Source organism: Rhinatrema bivittatum, chromosome 5 (assembly GCF_901001135.1).
Source record: "Rhinatrema bivittatum chromosome 5, aRhiBiv1.1, whole genome shotgun sequence".
In the NCBI taxonomy this organism is placed as follows: domain Eukaryota; kingdom Metazoa; phylum Chordata; class Amphibia; order Gymnophiona; family Rhinatrematidae; genus Rhinatrema; species Rhinatrema bivittatum.
This window is the reverse complement of record NC_042619.1, coordinates 270606112-270632298: the sequence shown is the minus strand read 5'-3', so window position 1 is coordinate 270632298 and position 26187 is coordinate 270606112. Positions and strand designations below refer to the sequence as shown.

Here is a 26187-nt window from a genome sequence, read left to right as displayed (position 1 = left end):
CCCAATATGTCAGGAAGCCGCTCGGAGCGCTAGCCATGAGGGGTGCCATGCCACACTTACCATAGTAATGAAGGAGATCTGAAAGACTAAAGTCTACAAATGAGTAAGTCCTGTGATAGCACAGAAGGCAGGCTCAAATGAACAGAGTGGATGGACTAAGAGGTTCTTATCTGCCAACGTCGTCTGCTTTCTTGACTATAACCTGCTTTTGCGATTATTTGAGGTTTAGTGGTTGTATTTATAAGAAAATTATTACTTACCTGCTAATTTTCGTTCCTGTAGTACCATGGATCAGTCCAGACCGTGGGTTATGTCCCCAATCCAGCAGATGGAGTCAGACCAAAACTCTGAGGGGGCGTCACCATAAGTACTACTACCCCCTCTGCAGGAGTTCAGTATCGAGTATATCAAAGCCCGAATAAACAGAAAACCCCTGCATTGGATCAAGTTTAAACAAGACGGCAACATGAAGCCGCTGAATTTAAATAGAGAAAAACTGTACCGTCCCACCAATGGGTGGGAGGTCACATCGCGTGTCAACCCCCAAGAAAACAGTGATAAACAGTGAAACAGGGAACACGTGAAAGAAACAGCAGAAAAGACACTACCATATACCAGCTGAGCCGAGCCGAATCAGCGCCCAAAAGAGACAGCTGAGCAGGATGAGAAAGACCCAAATGCGGTGGGCGTCTGGACTGATCCATGGTACTACAGGAACGAAAATTAGCAGGTAAGTAATAATTTTCTTTTCCCTGTACGTACCTGGATCAGTCCAGACCGTGGGATGTACCCAAGCGTCCCTAAACCGGGTGGGGTCCTGCGAGGCCCGCTCGTAGAACCTGTTCGCCAAAGTGTCCATGGACGGAAGAGGCGAGGTGTAGTCGATAGTGTCTTGAGAACGTGTGCAACGATTTCCAGGTAGCCGCTCTGCAGATTTCTTGCGAAGAGACCGAGCGGGTCTCCGCCCAAGAGGCTGACTGAGACCGTGTAGAATGCGCTACAATGCCGGGCAGAGGAATCCGCCCCGCGCCAATGTAGGCAGCAGCAACGCCGGCCTTCAGCCATCTGGCAATGGTCGTCTTCGAGGCCTGAGATCCCTTCCGGGGACCGGACCAAAGGACGAAGAGATGGTCAGAAGTCCGGAAATCATTCGTAGCCTCCAGGTAGATACGCAGGGTGCGCTTAACATCAAGAAGACGAAGAGATCTCGGCTCAGACGAAGAGAAAGATGGAAGTTCCACCGTCTGATTCACATGGAACGCAGACACCACCTTCGGAAGGAAGGAGGGCACAGTACGGAGAGAAACTCCCGAATCGGAGAACCGGAGATAGGGTTCTCTACACGACAGAGCCTGGAGCTCCGAAATCCGCCGAGCAGAGCAGATGGCCACCAGGAACACAGTCTTGAGAGTGAGATCCTTGATCGACGCATTCCGCAGCGGTTCAAACGGTGGTCCTGACATGGACCGTAATACCAGGTTGAGACTCCAGGAGGGACAAGGGTCCCGCAAAGGAGGACGCAAATGCTTGACCCCCTTGAGAAAACGGGCGATGTCCGGGTGTTGACACAGTGATCCTCCGTCGCGCAGGAGGGAGCCAAGAGCGGCCACTTGAACCCGAAGGGAGTTGTAAGCGAGCCCCTTGTCCACCCCCGCTTGTAGGAACTGGAGGATCTGCGGGACAGACGCCTCCGAGGGTCTTGTGTTCAGGCCGGTACACCACAGCTCGAACACCTTCCAGACTCGCACATAGGCCACCGACGTCGAAGTCTTCCGAGAACGCAGCAGCGTGGACACTACCGCCTCCGGGTATCCCCGTCGTCGAAGTCGACGCCTCTCAAAAGCCAGGCCGCAAGAGAGAAGAGTTCTGCCTGGTCGAAAAATACCGGTCCCTGGTGGAGAAGGCGGGGCAGATGTCCCAGCCGGATGGGTCCGTCGATTACTAGGTGAAGGAGGTCCGCAAACCAAGGTCGTCTTGGCCACTCTGGCGCGACCAGGATGACAGTCCCTCGATGAGCCTCTATCCGTCGCAGTAGCCTTCCCACCAGTGGCCACGGGGGGAACGCGTATAGAAGCAGATCGGCCGGCCACGGGAGCGCGAGAGCATCGACGCCCTCCGCCCCCCGTTCTCTTCGGCGACTGAAGAACCGAGGAGCCTTGGTGTTTTGGGCGGACGCCATGAGATCCAGGTGGGGGGAGCCCCACCGTCGAACAAGCAGCTGCATGGCCTCGTCGGAGAGGGACCACTCTCCGGGATCCAGAAGCTGGCGACTGAGGAAATCCGCCTGGACGTTGTCCACGCCCGCGATGTGCGAGGCCGCCAGACGGGCCAGATGTCGTTCCGCCCACTGCATCAGCATCGCCGCCTCGAGCGCGACCTGCGGGCTGCGAGTGCCGCCCTGTTGGTTGATGTAGGCCACCGTAGTCGCGTTGTCCGATAAGATTCTGACTTCCCGATTCCGAAGGAGTGGCAGGAAGTGGAGAAGCGCCAGCCTGACCGCTCTGGTCTCCAGACGATTGATGGACCACTTCGCCTCCTCCGCGGACCACGTCCCCTGCGTGGCGCTGCAGTCGCAGACTGCTCCCCAGCCTAAGAGACTGGCGTCGGTGGTGACCACTACCCAATTCGGTAGGTCGAGGGACACGCCGCGAGCCAGGTGCTCCGGGACCATCCACCAGGCCAGACTGTCCCTGGCAAACTGGGGCAGTGGCAGTATCACCTGGTAGTCCTGCGAAAGTGGTTTCCAACGGGATAGCAGTGCTCGTTGCAGGGGCCGGAGGTGCGCAAATGCCCAAGGAACCATGTCGATGGTGGAACCCATGACCCCCAGGAGCTGCAGATAGTCCCAGGAGGTGGGAGCTGGTAATGCAGAGAACCGCTGTATGTGATCCCGCAGGGCTTGCGCCTTGTCCCGACGTAGAAAAACCGCGCCCAGACGTGTGTCGAAGGTCGCCCCCAAGAAGTCCAAGCGCTGCGAGGGCACGAGGGAGCTCTTGGAGAAGTTCACCACCCATCCCAGGGACTGCAGAAACTCTATCACCCTGGCCACAGCCGCCTGTCCATGCTGAAAAGACTTCGCTCGGATGAGCCAATCGTCCAAATAAGGGTGGACTAGGATGCCCTCCTTCCGAAGGGCAGCCGCCACGACTACCATGATCTTGGTAAAGGTGCGCGGGGCCGTTGCCAAACCGAACGGAAGCGCCACAAACTGGAAATGCTGATCCAGAATCTTGAAACGTAGAAGACAATGATGCTCCCGTCGGATGGGAATGTGAAGGTAGGCCTCCGTCAGGTCCAAGGAGGCCAGGAACTCCCCCCGATGCACCGCCGCAATCACCGACCGCAGCGTTTCCATGCGGAACCGGACCACCCGAAGGGACTTGTTGACTTCCTTCAAGTCCAGTATGGGACGGAAGGAACCGTCTTTCTTCGGTACCACGAAGTAGATGGAATAATGGCCCGAGCCCACCTCTCCGGAGGGTACGGGCACAATGGCGCCTATCTCCCACAGTCTGTCCAACGTCAGCTGCACCGCCCCTCGTTTGATGGCCGAGCCGCAGGGGGAGAAGACGAACCATCCCTTGGGAGCGCGGACAAACTCCAACGCGTAGCCGTGTCCTATGGTGTCCAAGACCCACTGATCCGAGGTGATCCGCGCCCACTCCTTGTAGAAGAACGCCAGCCGCCCCCCAATCTTGGGGACGGCGGAGTGGGCGAGCTGAACATCATTGAGAGGACTTGGGAGAAGGTTGTCCCGCCGTGGAAGCGGGACGCGCGGGGCGGCGCCCGCGAAAGGAGCGTGACCAGGGCTGAGACCTGGAGGTAGAGGGCCGAGACGCCGCCGGTCTGTAATTCCTGTAGCGTCTTTGCGCTCTGGCTCTGGTCCGGGAGGACGAAAATGCCCTGGTGGAGCGATATCTGTCTTCCGGCAGGCGATGGACCGCGTTTTCCCCCAGAGACTTGATGATCTGGTCCAGATCCTCTCCGAACAGGAATTTACCCCTGAAAGGCAGGGAACCCAGACTCGACTTGGAGGACGTGTCCGCCGCCCAGTTGCGTAGCCATAGGAGCCGACGCGCCGCCACCACCGAGGCCATGGAGCGGGCGAGGACCCTAAAAAGATCATAGGAGGCGTCAGCCCCGTATGCCACCGCGGCTTCCAGCCTATCCGCCTGGGCGGCCTCCTCGGGTGGCAACACCTGAGAAGTGAGCAGTAGCTGCACCCAGAGAAGACTAGCCCGCTGTGCAAGCGAGCTGCACATCGCCGCCCGCAGCCCCACTGCGGAGACCTCGAAGACTCGCTTGAGGAAGACTTCCAACTTGCGATCCTGCGTATCCCTTAACGCCGCTCCACCTGTCACTGGTATGGTCGTCCTCTTCGTGACCGCCGACACCGCGGAGTCCACCCTGGGTACCTTGATGAGATTCAGAAAATCTTCCGGCAGCGGGTACAGCCTCTCCATGGCGCGGCTGCCCTTTAGAGCAGCTTCCGGGAAATCCCATTCCCTGGTGAGGAGTTGCAGAAAAGACTCGTGAATGGGAAAAGCCCGCGCCCGCGGACGAAGGGCTGCCAAGACCGGATCCCCCTTCTTGGAAGAAGTGACAACAGCGGGCGCGACGGGAGCTGGCGGGTCTGGCGGGGGATCGAGATCCAACCCCTGAATGATTTGCGGGATTAGGTCATCCAGCTCTTCCCGCTGGAAGAGGCGCAGCGTGCGTGGATCCTCTCCCTCTGACGTAGAGTCCCCTTGTCCCGAAGCCGCAGGGTCCGATCCAGGGGAAACTGGGGCCGACCCAGTCCCCCCCGAGCCCACCGGGATCCGGGCGTGGACGGGGAGCTGTGGGGCCCCCACGCCCGCCGGAGCGGGGGGGGCCGGAGAGAGGGACGAAGGTCGTGGTAGCTTGGGTGGTGGAGGTCCCGCAGGAGCAGCCAGTTCCTGCAGGTATGCCGTGTGCATCAGCCGGATAAACTCCGGGGAAAACCCCGGTCTACTCGGGGGGACCTCCGCAGGTGGGGACCCCGGGGGACCCCGCCCCTGCGGGTCCGCCTCCGGATCTGACTCCGGTAGTAAATTCGGGGGAGAGCCCTCCGAGGCCTCCCCATCCCCCAGCGCTGTCGGAGCTCCTTCGGGACGCAGCGCATGCAAAATGGCCGCCGTTCCCGCCAAGAATGGGGGAGGGGCCGGCCCACGCCGCCCGGGCAAAGCCAACGTTGAAAAATGTGTTAGGAGCCCGGACGAACCTTCCCCCCCTGGGAGGCATCTAGCACAGATGCCCTCCCTTGAAATACGCGATCCTGGCTCGCCGCAGGCCGAGCAACGCGACGGCCGTGGCATGACAGGCGCGAGTAAAAAACACACCCGGCAGTCCAAAACAGTCGAGTAGCCTCGGGGGAGGGGGGGGGGGGCCGCGAGACGGCGCGCCGCTGCGGGGGGGCCCGGATGGCCTGCACTACCCGCCGAAGGTAAAGCGGCGCCGCGGGGGGGCCGTCCTGGCCTCACAACCCGCTAAAGAGGATCTCCCTGCTCCCTGCCGCTCACGAGGTGCCGGCAAAATGGCCGCGGGAGGGAGAGAAAAAAAAAAAAAACGCCAAGAAGGCCGGTCCCACCAGCCGTCGCGTCCAGCCGAGCTGCAAGAGAAACTACAACCAAGAAAAACACGGCAATGCGACTTACCCTCGGTACGGACGCAGACTAGAGCCGGGAGAGAAGCAAAGGAGGCAGAGAGCACAGGAAAGAAGCCACGCCTCCCCAATTAACTAATTAACTTTTTTTTTTTTTTTTTTGAAAGAAATACAACTTGATCCAAAGCTAACAACACAGAGAAGAAAGCCTCAAACAAGAGGAACAAAAGAAGGTTACTGGCAATCGGGAGCAAGCCCAGATTCCCCTACTCGCATCTGCTGGAGTCAGAAGATACTGAACTCCTGCAGAGGGGGTAGTAGTACTTATGGTGACGCCCCCTCAGAGTTTTGGTCTGACTCCATCTGCTGGATTGGGGACATAACCCACGGTCTGGACTGATCCAGGTACGTACAGGGAATTATACATCTTATTGTCTGCCGATTCCAATCAAAATTGTTCAATGCAGATTGTAAATAACATGCATAACTGTTAAAACATTCATGACATAAATAAATAAAAATATATAATTTATGTTATGTAGCTCACACCTTTTTTTAGTAGCTTAAGGAAAGTTACATTTAGGAACAATAAACATTTCCCTGCCCCAGAGGGCTTACAATCTAACAGGTGTATTTTAAAAGCCCAGTGCACGCATCAATTAGGAGATACAAGCACAAGTCAGGTTGCTGCGCGCCGAGTGGATTTTAAAAGCCACCCGAATACACGCGTATCTCCCTCTTGTGTGCACAAGTAAAATGTTTTCAACAAGGGGCAGGGCATGGGCATGCTCTGGGTGGAGCTTGGGCACGTTAAGGCCTGGCCAAGAGATGTGCATGTAAGTACTTATGCGGGCTGGCACTCGCAGGGGTCCCCAGCCATGTAACTTTACTACTGCTATGGATGACGAATATGTTATAAAACTAAAAAATCTGATTTTAAGCAGTGGTGCAGCCATGGGTGGGTCTGGGTGGGCATGGCCCACCAATTTTGAGCTTAGGCCCACCCAAACAGAGCTTTGAAGATCTGCCCGCAGGGGTTCCACTCCCCATGAGCTACAGAGGAAACTGACAACTTGGCAGAGACCAGCCCAAGAGTACCTCCAGTAAGCTGAAGACGACCACAGCGATGTGACAGGCCACAAGTGGTGAGGAAGGCAGACTGTGAAAGGGGAAGGGATGAGGTGAGAATAACTCACTCCTTTGCCTCCTCTTCCCATCGCTTAGCTTTCCATGTGCATCACTTGCTCAGCTTCCAGTCCCTCTCCTCCCCTCCCCTTTCTTCTTACTGAAAAGGGAGAGGAAAAGCAAACTAAGCTAAGTAAGTGGAAGGGAAGAGAAAGGGGCGTTGTGAGTGAGAAGGAAGGGAAAGAAAAGGAATGAAAGAGGAGTGACTGAGAAGGGAGGGAAGGAATTGAAGGGAATGAGGAATGAGTGAGAGGGAAAGCAGTAAGCGGGAAGGAAAGAGAGAAGAATTGAGAGGGAAGAAAAGGGAGTGAATGAGTTAGGGGAAAGGGGAAGGGATTATTGAGAGAGAAGGAAAGGAAATGGGTGGAGTGAGTAGGTGGGAAGGGCAGTGAATGAGAGGGAAGGGGTGAGTGAGAAGGAAGGAGGAAAGGGAAGGGGAGTGAGTGAGAGGGAAGGTGCAGGAACAAGGATGGCAGTGAGCGAATGGGATGGGGAGCAGGAAGGGGTGAGTGTGAAACTCATTTCTTGTGTGTCTATGAGAGTATAGGTGGGTATGTGTGTTTGAGAGAGCATAGGGGAGCCTGTGTGTGTGTGTATGTGAACCTGAAAGTGAGAACCTTTGTGTGTGTTAGGCAAAGCATGTTATAGTGAGAGCCTGTGTCTGTGTGTTTGTGAGAGAGAGGGAGAGGGAGAGAGAGAGAGAGATGTTAGGTTCCATATTAGGAGTTATCACCCAGGAAAAGGACATGGGTATCATAGTGGAAAATACTTTGAAATTCTCTGTTTAGTATGTGGCGTCAGTCAAAAAACAAACAGAATGTTAGGAATTATTAGGAAAGAAATGGAGAATAAAATGGCAAATGTCATAATGCCTCTTTATCGCTCCATGGTAAGACTGCACTCAGGAGGTAATTTTCAAAGAAGTTACGCGAGTAAATGTTACATACTACTGTAGCAATTTTCAAAAACCATTTGTGTGTATAAAGTGCATTTACACGTGTAAAACCAGTTTTAAGTATATACAGACTTTTGAAAATTACCCCATTAGAGTACTGTGTGCATTTCTGGTCCACCACATCTCAAAAAAGATGTAGCTGCATTGGAAAAGGTCCAGAGAAAGGTGACCAAAATGATAAAGGGGATGGTATGACTCCACTATGAGGAAAGGCTAAAGAGGTTGGGTCTGTTCAGTTTGGAGAAGAGACGTCTGAGGAGGGATATGATAGAGGTCTATAAAATCATAAGTGAAATAGAACAGGTAAATGCAAACTGGTTATTTACTTTTTCAAAAAATACCAAGACTAGAGGGCACTCCATGAATTAAGTAAGTAGCACACTTAAAACCAATCAGAGAAAATTCTTTTTCATTTAGTGTACAATTAAGCTCTGGAATTCATTACCAGAGGATGTGGTTAAGGCAGTTAGCGTAGCTGAGTTTAAGAAAGGTTTGGATGAATTCCTAGAGGAGAAGTCCATAGACTATTATTAACCAAGTAGAAATAGCCATTATCGCTGCACGATAGCACCATGGGTTCTATTTATTGTTTGCGATCTTGCCATGTACTTGTGAGCTGAATTAGCAACTGTTGGAAAATAGGATACAAGGCTTGAGAGACGAGAGACTGTGTGTATGATTGGGAGCCTCTGAGAGCAAGAACCTATAAGCCTGATTTTAAATTCCCCCCCCGCGCGCGCGTAAAAAACGGGGGTTATGTGAGTGGCTGCGCCTTGTGCACGCTACGCGCATTTTAGCAGAGGCCAGCCGCATGCATAACCCGTTACGCGCACAAAAGCCAGGCCTCTATCAAGGGGCAGTCCCGGGGAGGGGCGGTCCTGGGGGTGGGGAGGGGCAGTCCAGGGGGTGGGGTGGAGCTGGAGGCCACCAGTACATTTGCTGGTGTAAGTTTTGAAATGAGAAAATTTACAAAAGGTAGGGCCTTCAAACGGGTCGGGGAAGAGAGAGGGAGGATAGGGTGGGGGGGGGAGGAAAGTTCCCTCCCAGTCCGCTCCTTAATTGGAGTGGACTGGGAGGGAACTGGTGGAGGCCTGATCTCATCGCCGCGCGTAAAGTACGGAAATCTACCACTCTTGCGTGTACTGGCCTGGATTTTATAACATGCGAGCGCCGGTGTCTGCATGAAGTGTAGAACATAAAGACATTTTCTCCACTCAACTAATTTCATCTTTAAACTAAGTTAGTATGAATGCAACGTTCAAATAGTATATGTACAATACAGTTCTCACACACAGGATAATTAGGGCTGGTTTTTACAAGTTTCTTTTATATCAAGTTCTTTTCTATTTTATAATTTTTAAACAGGTTGAAAGAGGAAATTAAAATAAAATATGATTATACTCACCATTCCCCTGCTTAAAATCAAATATAATTCCAGAAATCTGGGCAAACCAAGCACTGATCCTTTTGCCTGGAGAATAGAAGCCCAGTACACAGTTTAAATTTAGACTTTATATACAGGATGATACTCATGAATTGTCTTCTCAATTTCTCCTTCTTATGGTTGTATAGCCCATCTTCCCAGGCCAGTTTCTAAGACTTCAAACCCTTCTTCCAAGCTGATGTCCCTTCTGGCTGCATCTGTAAGTGCTTGTAGGTGTAACCCCTCACAAACATCTTGAAACTAAGCTGCCACTTTAAATGAGCCATCATTGTGGTCCCTTCAAAGTGGGAGTGAGGTGGGCTGGTCCGCCAGTGCATGCAAACACTAGCACATTTATCAGAGCCTCCAGGGTCTGTTGTAGTATAGCACTAGAATACTGTCGACAGGCTGAATCTCTTCAGTCTTTATTAATTATGGTGGATGAAATATCTCTGCTTTCCAAGTAGCTTCTCCTACCTCTACTATATTTAAAATGTTCAAGAAAACATGTTTTTAACAAAGTACTCACACAAGCAGATGCAGCTCTGCAAATATTTTGCTCCAACCCTCCCTCCATGTAACAGAATGAAAGTCACACTTACCCTTTGAATTTCAATATAGGTGATGGACTTTTGCGGTTTTATTTGTTCATCCTCTGGGTCCAAGTCTTGTAATTCGGAAACCTCTTCCTCTGAAAATTTGGTCTTAACTTTGTAGATCAAGTGCTGGAATGAACTAGAAGACTCCAGTGGCTTTATGATATAGCTGGCATTCATCAGCTGTAGCAGACCCCTGCAGTTTTCATAGAAACATAGAACTTGATGGCAGATAATGACCACAAGACCCAATTGCTCTGCCCACTTTTCCTTTCTAGTATAACACTGCAGACTCTACTTGATCTCCACTTTTACTCCCAGACCTTCTTAAATTATAATTTTTCCCTCACCACCTCCACTGGGAGACTGCTCCATGCATCCGCTACTCTTCTGCTGTAGTAGATTCATGGACTCCCAAGCCTACCCTCATTCAGCCTCATATCATGACCCTTTGTTCTAGAACTTATTTTCCAGTGAAAAAGGTCTGCACATTATTTCTACTTTTGAGGTATCTGAATGTCTCTGTAGTGACCCCCTGAGATCTCCACCAGAACTAGGCCCTAGTATAGGACATGTGAGGAAAGCAGGGGTGGAGCATACCACTAGGCTGCAGCACCCCTCGTGTGCTTGCTGCAGTAATGGGCTCCTGCCTGTTCAAGAGCAGGTGAGGCATAAGACCAGTATAGCATTTTTGTTTGGAAGTTGAAGAGAGAATTTATTTTTTCTTGTTGCCCTGTTCCAGTTTATGTAGAATGAGGTGACTCTGCCTTTCCTGAATACTTTTTGGGGTTTTTGAGTGTTTTGTCTTTTTGGTTTCGGGAGGAAATTTTCTGCCACCTTTCCTGCCTAGGAGTGGGGAAAGGGAGTAGTTTTTCCCTGCTGTGCTGATTTCTTGAGGCTTTTAGTATGAAAGAACTAGAATCACATTGGAGAAGTGAATCTGGAAGAAAAGGATTTTATCTGGAAACCCCGCCCCCACAGGAGTTTCTATCCTTGGACAGAAATGACTGGGAGAATTATTTTAGAGACCCATCAGTAACTTCAGGTATAGTTTCTGTATTTTAGACAGGAGAAGCAATTTTACTTTGGGGCCCTTGTTTCCATACCCTGGAAGAGTAGACCTCTCAGAGCCTGCAATACTGGGGGACACTTGCACTGGTTTAAATACATCTGGATTTGCAGTTTGGACATGGATGATTCAGTCAGAAAATGAGTTTGGTGCCAGCTCATCATGAAATATCTTAGTAAATGGAACAGAGTGTCCTATCTCATTATTTGGTACCTATATCTATCCATTAGGTACAATTATGGAGAGAACATTCACTCATAGATTTTTACCCTGCACCATGGGCTCTGGAGGACTATCCTGGCCCCCTATCGAAGAGCCCCTACCTTCTTTGTATTACCTAGAAGAGGGGCTACATCTCTATCATATACCCTTATCCCCACTCTCCACCAGGATGCGCAGGTTTAGTTTTCAAAAAAGAAGCAGTCAGGACTATAAAATAAAGGGATTAAAAAAACAAGTCAAACAAAGTAGGCAAAAATGTGAGGTGGGATATTAAAAGAAAACCCAACCCAATCATTCAATGTAAAGGTTCAAAAGTCCAGCAGACAAAGTATTAACACCTAGAAATGTTCAGAAAACTCATTTTTCAGTAAATGTGAAGGAAAAGATGCAGCTGATGTCTTCTTTCTGCAGATTGTTTTTGCAATACAATTTAAAAGATGAAAATGCTGTGAAGAAACTGGCGAAGGAGAAGATAGTGTTCAGGATGAATAATTAGTTTGGAAAAATGCTCACTTTCCTTGAAAAAAGTTATTTGCTATTGTCAGGACCAAATTCAACATTTGCTTCTAATAAAGATCTTAAAAGCTGAATAGAAGATATGTATATATCAGTATTTCCCAACCTTTTCAAGTCCAAGGCACACCCACATTAATAAAAATGTTGTGTGGTACACCAAATTCCACCATGCAGGCAGGGAGGACATGAAGATAACTTAAATGGCAAAAAGAAGAGCTAGAGAAGCAGTGAAAGCCCCACCATATATAGGAAAATTGGTTCTTACCTGCTAATTTCCTTTCCTGTAGTACCACGGATCAGTCCAGGACAGCTGGGTTTTACCTCCCCTCCAGCAGATGGAGACAGAAAAAGACTTTGCGGACTCTGTCCTATACCCCTGATGTGCCACCTAGTGTCTGTCAGTATTATACTATACCCAAGCAGAAATTATATAAACCATAACAACCAGAAAACCACTTCCCCCTGAAGAGCAGAGGATATGAAAACACCTGAAACTTCATGAATGAACGAAAACATGCCCAATCCTTTCCCTAAAAAGGGGGGCAGTCAGTAAACACTGGCAGAAAAATTGATCAGCTGCTGGCCGATCGGACTCTCCATTTCCCCCACAGGCGGGTGTCTGGACTGATCCGTGGAACTATAGGAATGAAAATTAGCAGGTGAGAACCAATTTTCCTTTCCCTGTACGTACCCAGATCAGTCCAGGACAGCTGGGATGTACCAAAGCTTTCCTAATCAGGGTGGGACTGAGAGGGTCCCGCTCGGAGTACACTGGCTCCAAAAGAACCAGGCTCTGGGGCCCGGACATCCAGTCGATAATGTCTGGCAAAGGTATGCGGAGACTGCCAGGTAGCAGCCCTGCAAATTTCCTGTGGTGACACCTGCTGACATTCAGCCCAAGAAGCCGCCTGTGACCGAGTAGAGTGAGCCTTAAGACCAGACGGAATCAGGTGACCCTGAACCAGGTAAGCCGACACTATAGCCTCCTTCAACCAGCATGCGATGGTGGCCCTGGAAGCCTTCTGCCCCTATCTGGGTCCACTCCACAGCACGAAAAGATGATCCGAGAGCCGGAAACTGTTGGTCACCTCCAAGTAACGCAACAACACTCTCTTCATGTCCAACTTCTGCAAATCCTTAGACTCTGCAGAGAAAGAATTTAAACCTGCGAAGGGAGTTCCACAGACTGGTTCAAATGAAAGCAAAATTGCTTACCTTGTAATAGGTGTTATCCCAGGACAGCAGGATGTAGTCCTCACATATGGGTGACGTCACTGACGGAGCCCTATCGCGGGAAAAACTTCTGTCAAAGTTTCTAGAAACCTTTGACTGGCAGCCTGAGGCTACTGAGCATGCCCGGCCTGCCATGATATTCTCTGCCACAGGGGTCTCACTCCAGTCTCGTATGTAGCAATAAGCTTTAGCAAAAATAAAATAAGAAAAAATCTGAGACCCAACTCCGCGGGGTGGTGGGTGGGTTTCGTGAGGACTTCATCCTGCTGTCCTGGGATAACACCTATTACAAGGTAAGCAATTTTGCTTTATCCCAGGACAAGCAGGATGCTAGTCCTCACATATGGGTGATTAGCAAGCTAGAGGCTTTTGTTGTTGAAATGAGTCAGCCGAAAATCACAGCAGATTGGTGCAGAAGGAGTTGGGTTTAAACTGGAAACAAGTTCTTTAAGACAGATTGTCCATAGGCTGAATCATGTCGTCCTTCTTTATCTAAACAGTAATGAGCTGCAAAGGTGTGAAGAGAACTCCATGTTTCTGCTTTACATATGTCAATGATTGGCACGGAACGACAGTGTGCTACTGAAGTTGACATTGCTCTTACTGAGTGTGTTTTTACTCGCCCTTGGAGAGGAAGGCCTGCTTTTTCATAGCAAAACTGTATGCAATCTGCTAGCCAATTGGATAGAGTATGTTTACCCACTGCTTTGTCTGGTTTGCTTGGATCATAAGAAACAAAAACCTGATTGGATTTCCTTTGGGCTGCAGTGTGGTTTAAATAAAAGGATAGAGCACGTTTACAGTCCAAGGTTTGTAAGGCCCGTTCTCCTTGGTGAGAATGAGGCCTTGGAAAGAATGTGGGTAAAACTATGGATTGGTTCAAGTGGAATTCCATAACTACTTTGGGAAGGAATTTTGGATGTGTGCGGAGAACTACCCTATCATGAAGGAATTTTGTGTAGGGTGCGTATGTTACAAGAGCTTGTAACTCACTAACCCTTCTAGCTGATGTAATGGCTATGAGGAAGATAGTCTTCGTGAGAAATTTAAGATCACAGGAATCTATGGGTTCGAAAGGAGAACACGATAATACTAAATTCAGGTCCCATTCTGTGACTGATGGCCGAATTGGTGGTTTAAGTTGAGTCAAACCTCTCATAAACCTACTGACAAGAGGTTGTGTGGAAACTGGTGCATCTCCTATTTTCTCATGGTAAGCAGAAATTCCACTTAAATGTACTCTTACAGATGAAGTCTGGAGACCAGAGTCTGAAAGGTGGTATAAGTAGTCTAATAGAGAAGTTGTGGGGCGGGTGAAAGGATCAATATTGTTTTGTCTGCACCACAAAGTAAATCTTTTCCATTTGGAAGAATAATTCTTTCATGTGGAAGGTTTACGTGAAGCTATAAGGACTTGGGATATATTGGTTGAAAGGTTGAGTGGTTGTAAAATCAAGCTTTCAACATCCATGCTGTCAGGGATAGGGATTGGAGGTTGGGATGGCGCAGCCGACCCTGATCCTGAGTGATGAGAGTGGGAGCTGTGTCCAGACGAATGGGATCCCTGACTGAGAGATCGAGGAGTATTGGAAACCATACTTGTCGAGGCCAATACGGGGCTATGAGTATCATGGTCCCCTTGTCCTGTTGTATCTTCACAAGAGTTTTGGTTATGAGCGGTATCAGAGGATATGCATATAGTAGGCCTGAGTTCCAGGGGCGAGCAAAAGCATCCTTGGCTGGCTGGTTCTTCTGTTTGTATAAAGAACAGTATCTGTCCACTTTGTGATTCAGATGTGACGCAAAGAGGTCTATCGTTGGTTGTCTCCAACGTTGGAATATCCTGGTCGCTACTGAGGGATCCAGGGACCATTCGTGTAGTTGGAATTGATGACTGAGTCGATCTACCACTACATTGTGTATGCCTGCCAGATAAGTGGCCCGGAGGAACATTGAGTGTGTCAGGGTCCAGCCCCAAATCTGTGCAGCTTCTTGACAAAGGAGAGACAAGCCCGTACCTCCCTGTTTGTTGATGTACCACATGGCTACTGTGCTGTCCGTTTGGATGAGAACAGTCTTGTGTGAGAGGCAGTCTTTGAATGCATGTAGCGCATAACGTATAGCTCGAAGCTCTAGGAAATTGATTTGAAATGTTGCTTCGAGCTTTGTCCAAGTCCCTTGGGTATGGAGATTGTCTATATGAGCTCCCCAACCCAAGGTGGATGCATCTGTAGTTAATGTTATCTTCGGGACCGGTTGTTGAAAGGATAGGCCTTTTTGCAAATTGTCCCTGTTCACCCACCAAAATAGAGATGAACGTAGCTGGTGGGTTATTTGTATTGAAGAGTGTAGTGGTTGAATGGCTTGTATCCATTGTGATTTTAGTGTCCATTGGGTTACTCTCATGGCAAGCCTTGCCATGGGAGTGACGTGAACAGTGGAGGCCATGTGGCCTAACAACGTTAGAAATTGATGAGCTGTTGCTTGTTTCCTTGAGCGAAGTGAGTTTGCCAATAGGGATATTGTTTCTGCTCGATCTTCGGGTAGAAAGGCTCTTGATAGGAGAGTGTTCAAGTCTGCACCTATGAATTGAAGTAGGTGAGATGGAATGAGATGGGATTTCTGATGAGAAAACCCATAGAGTGAAGGAGCGAAATTGTTCGATTGAGAGAGACGAGAGCTCCTTCTTGTGAGTGACTTGTGATGAGCCAGTCGTCTAGATATGGAAAGACATGGACACTTTGCTCGTGCAAGTGTGCTGCTATGACTGCTAGGCATTTTGTGAAGACTCTTGGAGCAGAAGCAAGTCCAAATGGCAGTACTTTGTACTGGTAATGTTGATGACCTACCATGAAGCGCAGATACTTGCGGTGAGGGGCAAATATTGGAATGTGAGCATAAGCGTCTTGAAGGTCCAGAGAACAAAGCCAATCTCCTGTTTGAAGAAGTGGAAGCATGGTGCCCAGAGAAACCATCCTGAACTTTTCTTTTTTTAGAAATTTGTTGAGATTTCTGAGGTCTAGGATGGGACGTAGGCCCCCGGTTTTCTTTGGAATGAGGAAATAGCGGGAATAGAATCCTCTTCCATTCTGAGACCTGGGTACGAGTTCTACAGCCCTGGCTCTCAGAAGGGTGGATAATTCTATTTGTAGTTGAAGTTTGTGATTTTCGCTGAGATGAGAATGACTCGGAGGAAAATCGTGGGGAATTGAAATGAAATTGAGTTGATACCCTTGGTCTATTATTGATAGGACATTGGTCCGATGTTATTGATGTCCAATTGGTGTAAAAGCTGGACAGTCTGCCTCCTACCGGCAGTGTTGACTGAGGGTTCGAGTAAAGGATTTGTTCCCTGGATGTGTTTTCAAAATCCAGTAGCGGGCCCAGTTTGAGGAGGTGGTTGGGGCCTAGTAGCTTTCTGTTGCCTTTGTTGTGGTCTTTGCTGGGATCTTGTAGACCTCGGTCTAGAAGCAGGGGGATAATATCTGCGTTGTCTGTAGACAGGCCGTCTGGTGTCTCTACGTAGGGGCCTGCAGCTAGGATGCGTGGAAGAATCATGTGGAAGGGAGGATAACTGTCGTAAAGTTTCTGTGTGTTCTCGCAACTGTGAAACTGCTTCTTGTACCTTGGAGCCAAATAAATTATCCCCAAGGCAGGGAAGATCGACTAGCTTATCCTGGACCTCTGGCCTTAGGTCTGAGGTCTTGAGCCAGGCCCATCTTCAAGCACTGATGCAGCAACTCGTGAAGCCGTGTCATAACTATCATAGGCGGCTCGTACCTCATGCTTTCTAGCATCTAACCCCTTGTTTATAATAGCCTGTGCAGCTTCCTGGTATTGTGCGGGCAGTGATGGTACAAACTCTTCCATTTGTTTCCAGAGGTTACTCTGGTATTGAGTCATGTATAAATGGTATGCTGAGATTTTAGAATTCAGCATTGCTCCTTGAAATACCTTGCGGCCCATTTGATCCAGAAATTTGTTATCTTTTCCTGGAGGTGTTGATGAATGGGCTCTAGTTCTTCTGAATCTCTTCTGCGCCGATTCTACCACCACTGAGTGGTGGGGGAGTTGTGTTTTCTGATATCCTGAAGTGGATTGTACAAGATAAGTTGACTCTACCCGTTTATTCACAGGAACCGTGCAGGGATGCTCCCAAAGGCGTTGTTGCAGTTGTAAATGGATTTCATGAACAGGAATGGCCAGTGTGTGCTTAGGGGGATCTACAAATTGGAGCACTTCCAAAGTTTGTTGCCTACTGTCCTGTTCAGCTTGTAGCTGGAAAGGGATGGAATCTGCCATTTCTTGAACAAAATTTGAAAATGAAAAATCCTCTGGAGGTGATTGTTTTGTAGCATGAAGTGGGGACGGATCAGACATAAAGTCCTCTGATGAGGGATCAGACTCAGTGTCAGACCAAGTATCATAATGAGTTGGTTGATGATGGGAAGGTGTAGTCCTGTGAGAAGGAGGTACACCAGAGGGTCCCGGTAATGGTTCATCAGGTGAAAGGTCCTCTACCTGCTCTTCTACTGGGTTAGATGGCAAGGAGGATAGTAAGGCATGGTATCTCTTGGTAAGGATACCATGTAGTGCCGCTTCTTCTGACATTAGAAGCTTGGGAAGTGATGGTAGACGTTGAGTCATCGAGGGTTTTAGCTGAGTCGATGACTTCGGTCTCGATACCGGTGGTTTCTTAAGCAGAAGCATGGTGGGTGCCGTAGTGTACACAGACATCGATGGAACAGGCGATGTTGATGCAGATAGACATGAAAACATCGATGCAGGAGTAGAAATTGAAGCTGGCGGTGGCACCGAAGAGCTCGGCATCGATGGAAGTTCTGTCATTGAGAAAGGTACCGATAGGGATGAGAATGGCACCGATGACGTTGTCGAAGACGGCATCGGCATCGAGGTGGTTTGTGGCATCGATATTATCGAGGATTTCGGCTCGATTACCAGCATCGGCGTGGTCGCCGGCATCGGTGTGGTCATCCACATCAGCGGAATCACCGGCATCGGCGTGATCGCCGGCATCGGTGATGTCGCCAGAACTTGTGCCTGTAAAGCCTCCATTACCGATCTGTTTGATGAGGATGGTTAGGTCTGGAGTAAAAACTATGGGCTAGATTTTAAAAGCCCTGCGCGCGTAAATCCTCTTGGATTTACGCGCGCAGGGGCGGGTCCGGGGGCGTGGCGACGGTTCGGGGGCGGGCCGGGGGGGGCGGTCCTGAGTCCCCCGGCACTGCTGCCTTGCCTGATGCAAGGCGGCGCGCGCAAGGTAGGGGGGGGGATTTAGGTAGGGCCGGGGGGTGGGTTAGGTAGGGGAAGGAAGGGGAAGGTGGGGGGACGCGGAAGGAAGGTTCCCTCCGAGGCCGCTCTGATTTTGGAGCGGCCTCGGAGGGAATGGAGGCAGACTGCGCGGCTCGGTGCGCGCAGGCTGCCGATTTTGCGCAGCCTTGCGCGCGCTGACCCCAGATTTTATAAGATACGTGTGGCTACACGCGTATCTTATAAAATCCGGCGTACTTTTTAAAGATCTACCTCAGCGAGAACATCAAAGGCAAACAATAGATGTGCAGAATCACAAGAAAGCCAGATGTTTTGCGAAACCGCTTGAGTTCCTCAAAACATGGTTTCAGATGTGTAGACAGAAAGGAGGGTATAACTGAGGGAGAGAAGATTTTTGCAGTCCTGAACAACCACAAGCAACAGAGCTGTGCTGCTCTTCTGGACTCTTATGACAACCGAGAGAGGGAAGTATGGCATTGCTTTATTACTGCAACTATTGCCTTTGCTCAACATGTGTGAAATATCTTTGTTGCGCTGCTTTCTGCTTAGTATATAATAAAACACTACTATTCAGGAATCTACTGCGTACTGATTCAGAATGTGAGTGAGTGTATGCTGCTTTGAATTTAGAAGATCCTGGGTTTTGTGTTTAGGGCAGCAGGTCTCACCCAATGGTGATGTGCTTGGGCAATATTAGCCCTGTTTGTGTTTCAGAGTAAAGAATCTGCCCAGGGAAGGGGACCTGACTCTATGTTTTGTTTTTTGCACACAATGAACCCATAACACTTGGATATGAGCATCAGGCAGTGGAGATTTTTTTTATGGCACATCTGATCAGGTCTGAAGCAAAAACTAGTATATATTGTTCTTGTACAGCAAATTCTAAACTTAATGAGCTAGCCATATGAGAGATGTTATTACCTGAGTCCAGAACAAGTTCTAAGCGTTACGAAAGAATTTGGGATATCAGCGATAACACCTTGGTAAAAGCAAGTAGTCTAGGAAAATCAATAAAAATAAAGGTGTAGTTACACTTCCGTATGCAAATATGGGTCTTATTCCTATGTTTCCTTTCTTTTCTTTTGTTCTAATATATTTTATTTATATTTTTATTCTTATTGCTTTTTAAATAGAATAAAAGCTGTGAATCTTTTATTATAGCTACATTTAGTAATCTTAAACATTTTGTTTTCTAATTGAATCTTGTACTTGTATCTCACTTGTTTTTTGTTTTGTTTTTTTTTAATTTATGCATTTTATGCATTTTTTACAATCTTTGATAGCAATACATGCATATCTTTAAATTGAACCATTAGGCAATATTTATCTCCATACTACAATGCTAATAATCCATAAGAAAACAAAACAAAGCATTTACAAGAAATTCACATAAGGTTATTCAAAAATTCCAGTTCATTATAAAGAAATTGGGAGAATCAATTTACTAGGAGCTTTTCTCAGAAGAAAAAAACTTTTACATATTCAAGGGAGGGAGAGCTCTAATATGTAATCCCATAACTGGCTTACAGGTCGATACTGTAACGTGCGGTTGAAGATTTCCCGTCTGTAACGTGCTGGGAGCGCACAATTCGGACGCGTAAGGCGATCCAGCGATACAGTCTCCAGTTTCACGCGTCCTTAGCGCTTCTTAAAACAGACGCATAACCTTTCCCGCACGCAGCATGTAAATGATATGTAAATGAACGAATTAGCTGTATAACGAAGGAATTAGCTATTCCCCTCCGATACTGTGACGCGCGCTCCGACTATCGCTTTTTTTCCCTGCCGATTTGCCGCGCGTTTAACCTGTTAGTTTACCGCCTACCCCTACCCCTATGTTAGAGGCAGGAGTACGGGTAAGCGGCAAACTTTCCCCCAGCCCCGGCTCACCTGTCCTGGTCGCGTCCATGGGTGCCGGTCTCCGGGGTAGCCCCAGTCCTCTCCCTCCTCCCGAAGCAAAAAAAAAAGCGAAAAAAAAAATCCAATGCGGCCCCACTTCGGCAGCTCCCCTTCGGCAGCCCCCCTTCGGCGGAGACGGCAGTGTAAAGCGAGACGGACCTTCGGCGGAGACGGCACTGTAAAGCGAGACAGACCGCGGCGCAAGGAGAGGAGGAGAGAGAAGACGCAACTTACTCCAGCCAGCCAGCCCTCCTCCGGACAGCGGCTCCTCTGCCTCCCAGCTGCCGGCGAAGACAGACGCCCGAACGGGTAGGCCCCTCGTGCAATTTGACCTCAAGGCGTGATGTCACGACGTTTGGCGACACGGCATGCGACGTCACGCCTTGAGGTCAAATTGCACGAGGGGCCTACCCGTTCGGGCGTCTATCTTCGCCGGCAGCTGGGAGGCAGAGGAGCCGCTGTCCGGAGGAGGGCTGGCTGGAGTAAGTTGCATCGTCTCTCCTCCTCTCCTTGCGCCGCGGTCTGTCTCCCTTTACAGTGCCGTCTCCGCCGAAGGTCCGTCTCGCTTTACACTGCCGTCTCCGCCGTAGGGGGGCTGCCGAAGGGGAGCTGCCGAAGTGGGGGCTGGCTGGAGTAAGTTGCGTCTTCTCTCCTTGCGCCGCAGCCCCCCCCCCCCCCCAGCTGGAGGCAGGAGAGGTCGTCCGATGTCCGGAGGGGGCTGCAAAAGTAAGTCGCTTCGCGCTTTTCGCGCCCTGCTTCGGGAGGAGGGGAGGGGGAACTGGCACGGGGGAAGCCATGATGTCCGGAGAGGGGCTGCAAAAGTAAGTCGCCGAGCGTAGGATTGCCGTCCTCTCCCCTCTCTCTCTCTCGCAACTTTTTTTTTCACTTTTTTTTTGCTTCGGGAGAGGGGACGGCAACCCCGACTTCCTGGTATCTGTCATTTCAAATGACATTTGAAATGACAGATACCAGGCCGTGAAGCGTTAGGCCCGCGCACCCAGGATACTGTATAGGCGCTCTATACAGTAAAATGGGTTGCGCGGGCCTAACGCTTCCCTAACACTTCGCAGACGCGGCATGCATTTGCATGCATTTAGAAGAGAGTATCGAGCGGTAGGTGAAGAGAACTGTGCGTGCGGGGAACGAGGGTGCGCCAGGCACTGCCGCACTCTTTCTACCGCGGCCTTAGAGTATCGACCTGTTAGTTAGCACCCTAATTTACAGAGTTATGTGCATCAAGATAGGATCTTAACTGTTGCGGATCAAAGAATACATATTTATTTATTTATTTATTTAACATTTTTTTATATACCGAGGTTCTAGAGACAAAATCACTAAGCACTTCGGTTTACATACAACTATTGAAATGACTGACTTGAGTCTTACAGAGAACAGGAAATACAGAACTTGGATATTATACATTTAAACTCATAATGACATAGAACCTTTAAATAACAGAAACAGTAAAGGTTGGTAGTCAAACATGTAACAGGCGATTATATGAGAATAGAGCAAAATGAGATAATATCTGTGGTTGTTTGGCAGTGAAAAACATGATAATTTACTCTTCTGTCCTTAGAAGAGCAAGATATGGTTGATATAAAAAGACATAAGTGGTCCTAAAAAAAGATACAATATACCACGAGAAAAACACAAGGAGCGTTACCTATGAGCTATCGACAGTCTAGAATTACCTGAGTGGAAATATAAGGGTTAAAATGCAAATTTAAAAAAAAGTTTTGCATAAAAATCAATAAAAAAATAGGTAGGAGGAAGGCTGGTTCATGATTACAATTACTCAAGCACACTGCAGACAAGGCAATGGATTAGCAAGTTGCAGTTGGTGTATGAAACCATCCTTTCCCTACTTTCATTATTTTTGATTAAATGGTAAAAAAAAATACAGGTTGAAGGGGTGGGGATTATTTGGTTTTAAGGTATATTTCTTGTCACACAGGGGATAGTGCTTCAATCCTTGCTGGGGCTCAAGTTCAGAGCGCCTGTCAGTTGGCCAAGGCTGGCAGTTATGCAGAAGCCACACTCTGAAGTTTATTGGAAGAAGTGGCTAGCCAAGATCCATGCCTACATTCTCACAGAGGTGTAATCACAAAAGGAGGTTTGTAACTTAATTTGGAGTGGAACATGCGAGGTCTGAGATACACTGTCAGCTTTTCAACAACTGCTAATATAACTCTTTCTCTAGGGTTCTTGAAACAGCTTGAATAATAAACAGAAAATATTCCAGAAATATATACCAGTTACAAATGAAAATTGGTTCTTACCTGCTAATTTTCGTTCCTGTAATACCACAGATCAGTCCAGAAAAGTGGGTTGTTTATCCCTACCAGCAGGTGGAGTCAGAGAACAGTTAGAACTTTGGGCACTGCTACATAACGAGAGAGCCACCTGCAGTCACTCAGTATTGACCTGTACCCAAGCCCATGCTAACAGAACTAAATAACGAAGGGTAGCACCCAACCAAATTTCCGGACTACCACTTTGCCGCTGGCAAAAACCAGACCGAACTGCTGCTAAAAACTGCTCCATGAATCATGTCTGCAAAAAAGGAGCTTCAACAATAAAAAATATAAGCAGGTTCTGACCAAGACAGTCTTTTGGTATCTGAAGAAAGGGGTGGGCCTCTGGACTGATATGTGGTATTACAGGAACGAAAATTAGCAGGTAAGAATCAATTTTCATTTCCTGAACATACCCAGATCAGTCCAGAAAAGTGGGATGTACCCAAGCCACCCTACACTGGGCGGGAACCCGAAAGACCTGCACGAAGCACACTCTCCCCGAAGGACGGTTTCATCAGAAGCCTTAACGTCCAATCAGTAATGTTTCGTAAAAGTGTGAATAGACGACCACACCGCCGCCCTATAGATCTCCTGAGGCTACAGTAACTGACACTCTGCCCAGGAGGTAGCCTGAGCCCTATTGGAATAAGCTCTGAGACCCAAAGGCACCTGATGCCTTCGGGCTATGTATGCCGCGCAAATGGCTTCCTTAAGCCACCGAGATATGGTCGCCTTTGACGCTTTGTCCCCCTTCTTTGGGCCACCAAAGAGAACGAACAAATGATCAGAACGTCTGAAGTCATTTGTAACCTCCAGAAAACGCAATAAAACATGCCGCACATCCAAAAGATGAAGGTCTCTGTTCCGAGAAAACTCCTGGGACCAGTTAGGGAACCCCGGAAGCTCCACAATTTGATTGACGCGAAAGGCTGAAACCACCTTAGGGACAAAGGTCAGAACCGTACGTAACGATACCCGATCATCGTAAATCCGAAGAAAAGGATCCCTACAAGACAGCGCCTGCAACTCTGAGATCCGACGGGCCGAGCAAATGGCCACCAAAAACACCATTTTCAAAGACAAATCTTTCAGGGAAACTCCACGAAGAGGCTCGAAAGGAGCGCCATATAGAACTTGCAGGACTAAATTCAAACTCCAATCCGGACACACCGAACAGATGGGAGGGTGCAAATGTTTGACCCCCTTAAGAAACCAAGCAATATCCGGATGCGCTGCCTACGAACAGGCGTCAAAGTTTCCCCGCAAGGCACCTAGAGCTGCAACTTGTACACGAAGGTGCGAAGGTGGCAGACCTCACGCGTCACCTAGATAAGATTACAGACAGTGCTGGGGAGGAGCCGGCTGTCATGGTACCTGTGGGCACTAACGACATAGGAAAATGTGGGAGAGAGGTTCTGGAAGCCAAATTTAGGATTTTAGGTAGGAAACTGAAATCCAGAACCTCCAGGGTGGCATTCTCTGAAATGCTTCCTGTTCCACGTGCAGGTCCCCAGAGGCAGGCAGAGCTCCAGAGTTTCAATGTGTGGATGAGACAATGGTGCAGGGAAGAGTGATTCAGCTTTGTAAGGAACTGGGGAAACTTTTGGGGAAAGGGGAGACTTTTCCGAAAGGATGGGCTCCACCTTAACCAGAGTGGAACCAAGCTGCTGGCACTAACTTTCAAAAAGGAGATAGAGCAGCTTTTAAACTAGAACAAGGGGGAAAGCCAACAGTCACTCAGCAGTGCATGGTTCGGAGATATGTATCCTTGAAGGATACTAATGAAACAGGAGAGTTAGGGCATCCCAACAGAGACGTTCCATTAAAAGCAAACATAGTTCATATGCCTATCTATAAAAAATCGTAGAGTGTATAGCAGCAAATGATGAGATTGACATAATTGGCATCACAGAGACTTGGTGGAAGGAGGATAACCAATGGGACAGTGCTATATCAGGGTACAAATTATATCGCAATGATAGGGAGGATCAACTTGGTGGGGGTGTGGCACTTTATGTCCGGGAGGGTATAGAGTCCAACAGGATAAAGATCATATAAGAGAGTAAATGCTCAGTAGAATCTATATGGGTAGAAATCCCATGTGTGTTGGATAAGAGTATAGTGATAGGAGTATACTACCGTCCACCTGGACAAAATGGTCAGACAGATGATTAAATGCTAAGAGAAATCAGGGAAGCAAACCAATTTGGCAGTGCAATAATAATGGGAGATTTCAATTACCCCAATATTGACTGGGTAAATGTAACATCAGGACTTGCTAGAGACAAAGTTCCTGGATGTAATAAATGATTGCTTCATGGAGCAATTGGTTCAGGAACCAACAAGAGAGGGAGCTATTTTAGATTTAATTCTTAGTGGAACGCAAGATTTGGTGAGAGAAGTAACGATGGTGGGGCCACTTGGCAACAGTGATCATAACATGATCACATTTAAACTAATAACTGGAAGGGGGACAATAATTAAATTTAGGGAAACTTTGATAAAATGAGGAAAATACTTAGAAAAAAACTGAAAGGTGCAGCTGCAAAGGTTAAAAGTGTTCAACAGGCTTGGACATTGTTTAAAAATACAATCCTAGAGACGCAGTCCATATGTATTCCGCGCATTAAGAAAGGTGGAAGGAAGGCAAAACGATTACCATCATGGTTAAAAGGTGAGGTGAAAGAGGCTATTTTAGCCAAAAAAACATCCTTCAAAAATTGGAAGAAGGATCCATCTTAAGAAAATAGGATAAAACATAAGCATTGTCAAGGTAAGTGTAAAACATTGATAAGACAGGCGAAGAGAGAATTTGAAATGAAATTGGCCATAGAGGCAAAAACTCAGAATAAAAACTTTTAAAAATATATCCAAAGCAAGAAACCTGTGAGGGAGTCGGTTGGACCATTAGATAACAGAGGGGTTAAAGGGGCTCATAGGGAAGATAAGCCCATTGCAGAAAGACTAAATGAATTCTTTGCCTCCGTGTTTACTAATGAGGATGTTGGGGCGATACCAGTTCCAGAGATGGTTTTCAGGGGTGATGAATCAGACGAACTGAACGAAATCACTGTGAACCTGGAAGATGTAGTAGGCCAGATTGACAAACTAAAGAGTAGCAAATCACCTGGACCGGATGGTATGCATCCTAGGGTTCTGAAGGAACTCAAAAATGAAATTTCTGATCTATTAGTTAAAATTTGAAACCTATCATTAAAATCATCCATTGTACCTGAAGACTACAGGGTGGCCAATGTAACCCCAATATTTAAAAAAGGCTCCAGAGGCGATCTGGGTAACTATAGACCAGTGAGCCTGACTTCAGTGCCAGGAAAAATAGTGGAAACTATACTCAAGATCAAAATCATAGAGCATATAGAAAGACATGGTTTAATTTATTTAAACATTTATTTAAACATTTTTATATACCGGCATTAGTTGTGGACATCATACCGGTTTACAATGAACGGATTAAGCTTGGAAATTACATTTTAACAGGGAGAACGAACTGGGAGAAGGGTAACAAGATATAGCTAAGAAAAGACAGGATAACAAAAAACGAGGTCTCTCAAGATGAGGATAGAGAGTATCACAAAATATAGTTATAGTTCCTCAATGTGAGGAAAAAAGAGTAGACGCAATGTGGTCTACTAATTGAGACCGTGAGGAAGCCTTTTATTCTGGGTATGCTTGTTTGAACAACCATGTTTTCAATTTCTTTTTGAAGTTGTTCATGCATGGTTCGAGGCGTAGGTCAGGCGGTAGTGTGTTCCAATGCGTTGGTCCTGCAATCGAAAGGGCACGGTCACGTGTAGAGGAGAGGTGGACTGTTTTCAGGGAGGGTACCAGAAGGGTGCCTGATTTGGCCGTTCTG

At 48.1% G+C, this 26187-nt stretch overlaps 1 protein-coding gene across 3 annotated transcripts in view; it reads right to left on the bottom strand.

Annotated features, from left to right (window-relative positions):
- Positions 1-26187, bottom strand: part of LOC115092750 (disintegrin and metalloproteinase domain-containing protein 9-like) — a 384934-nt gene that overhangs the window by 314749 nt on the left and 43998 nt on the right. For all 3 annotated transcript variants that reach the window (XM_029604043.1, XM_029604042.1, XM_029604044.1), the window contains exons 6-8: positions 19036-19112; positions 9789-9978; positions 9169-9234 (exon numbers count right to left, since the gene is read on the bottom strand). In XM_029604043.1, coding sequence (XP_029459903.1) covers positions 9169-9234; positions 9789-9978; positions 19036-19112 — 333 coding nt within the window. The remainder of the gene's footprint in view (positions 1-9168; positions 9235-9788; positions 9979-19035; positions 19113-26187) is intronic.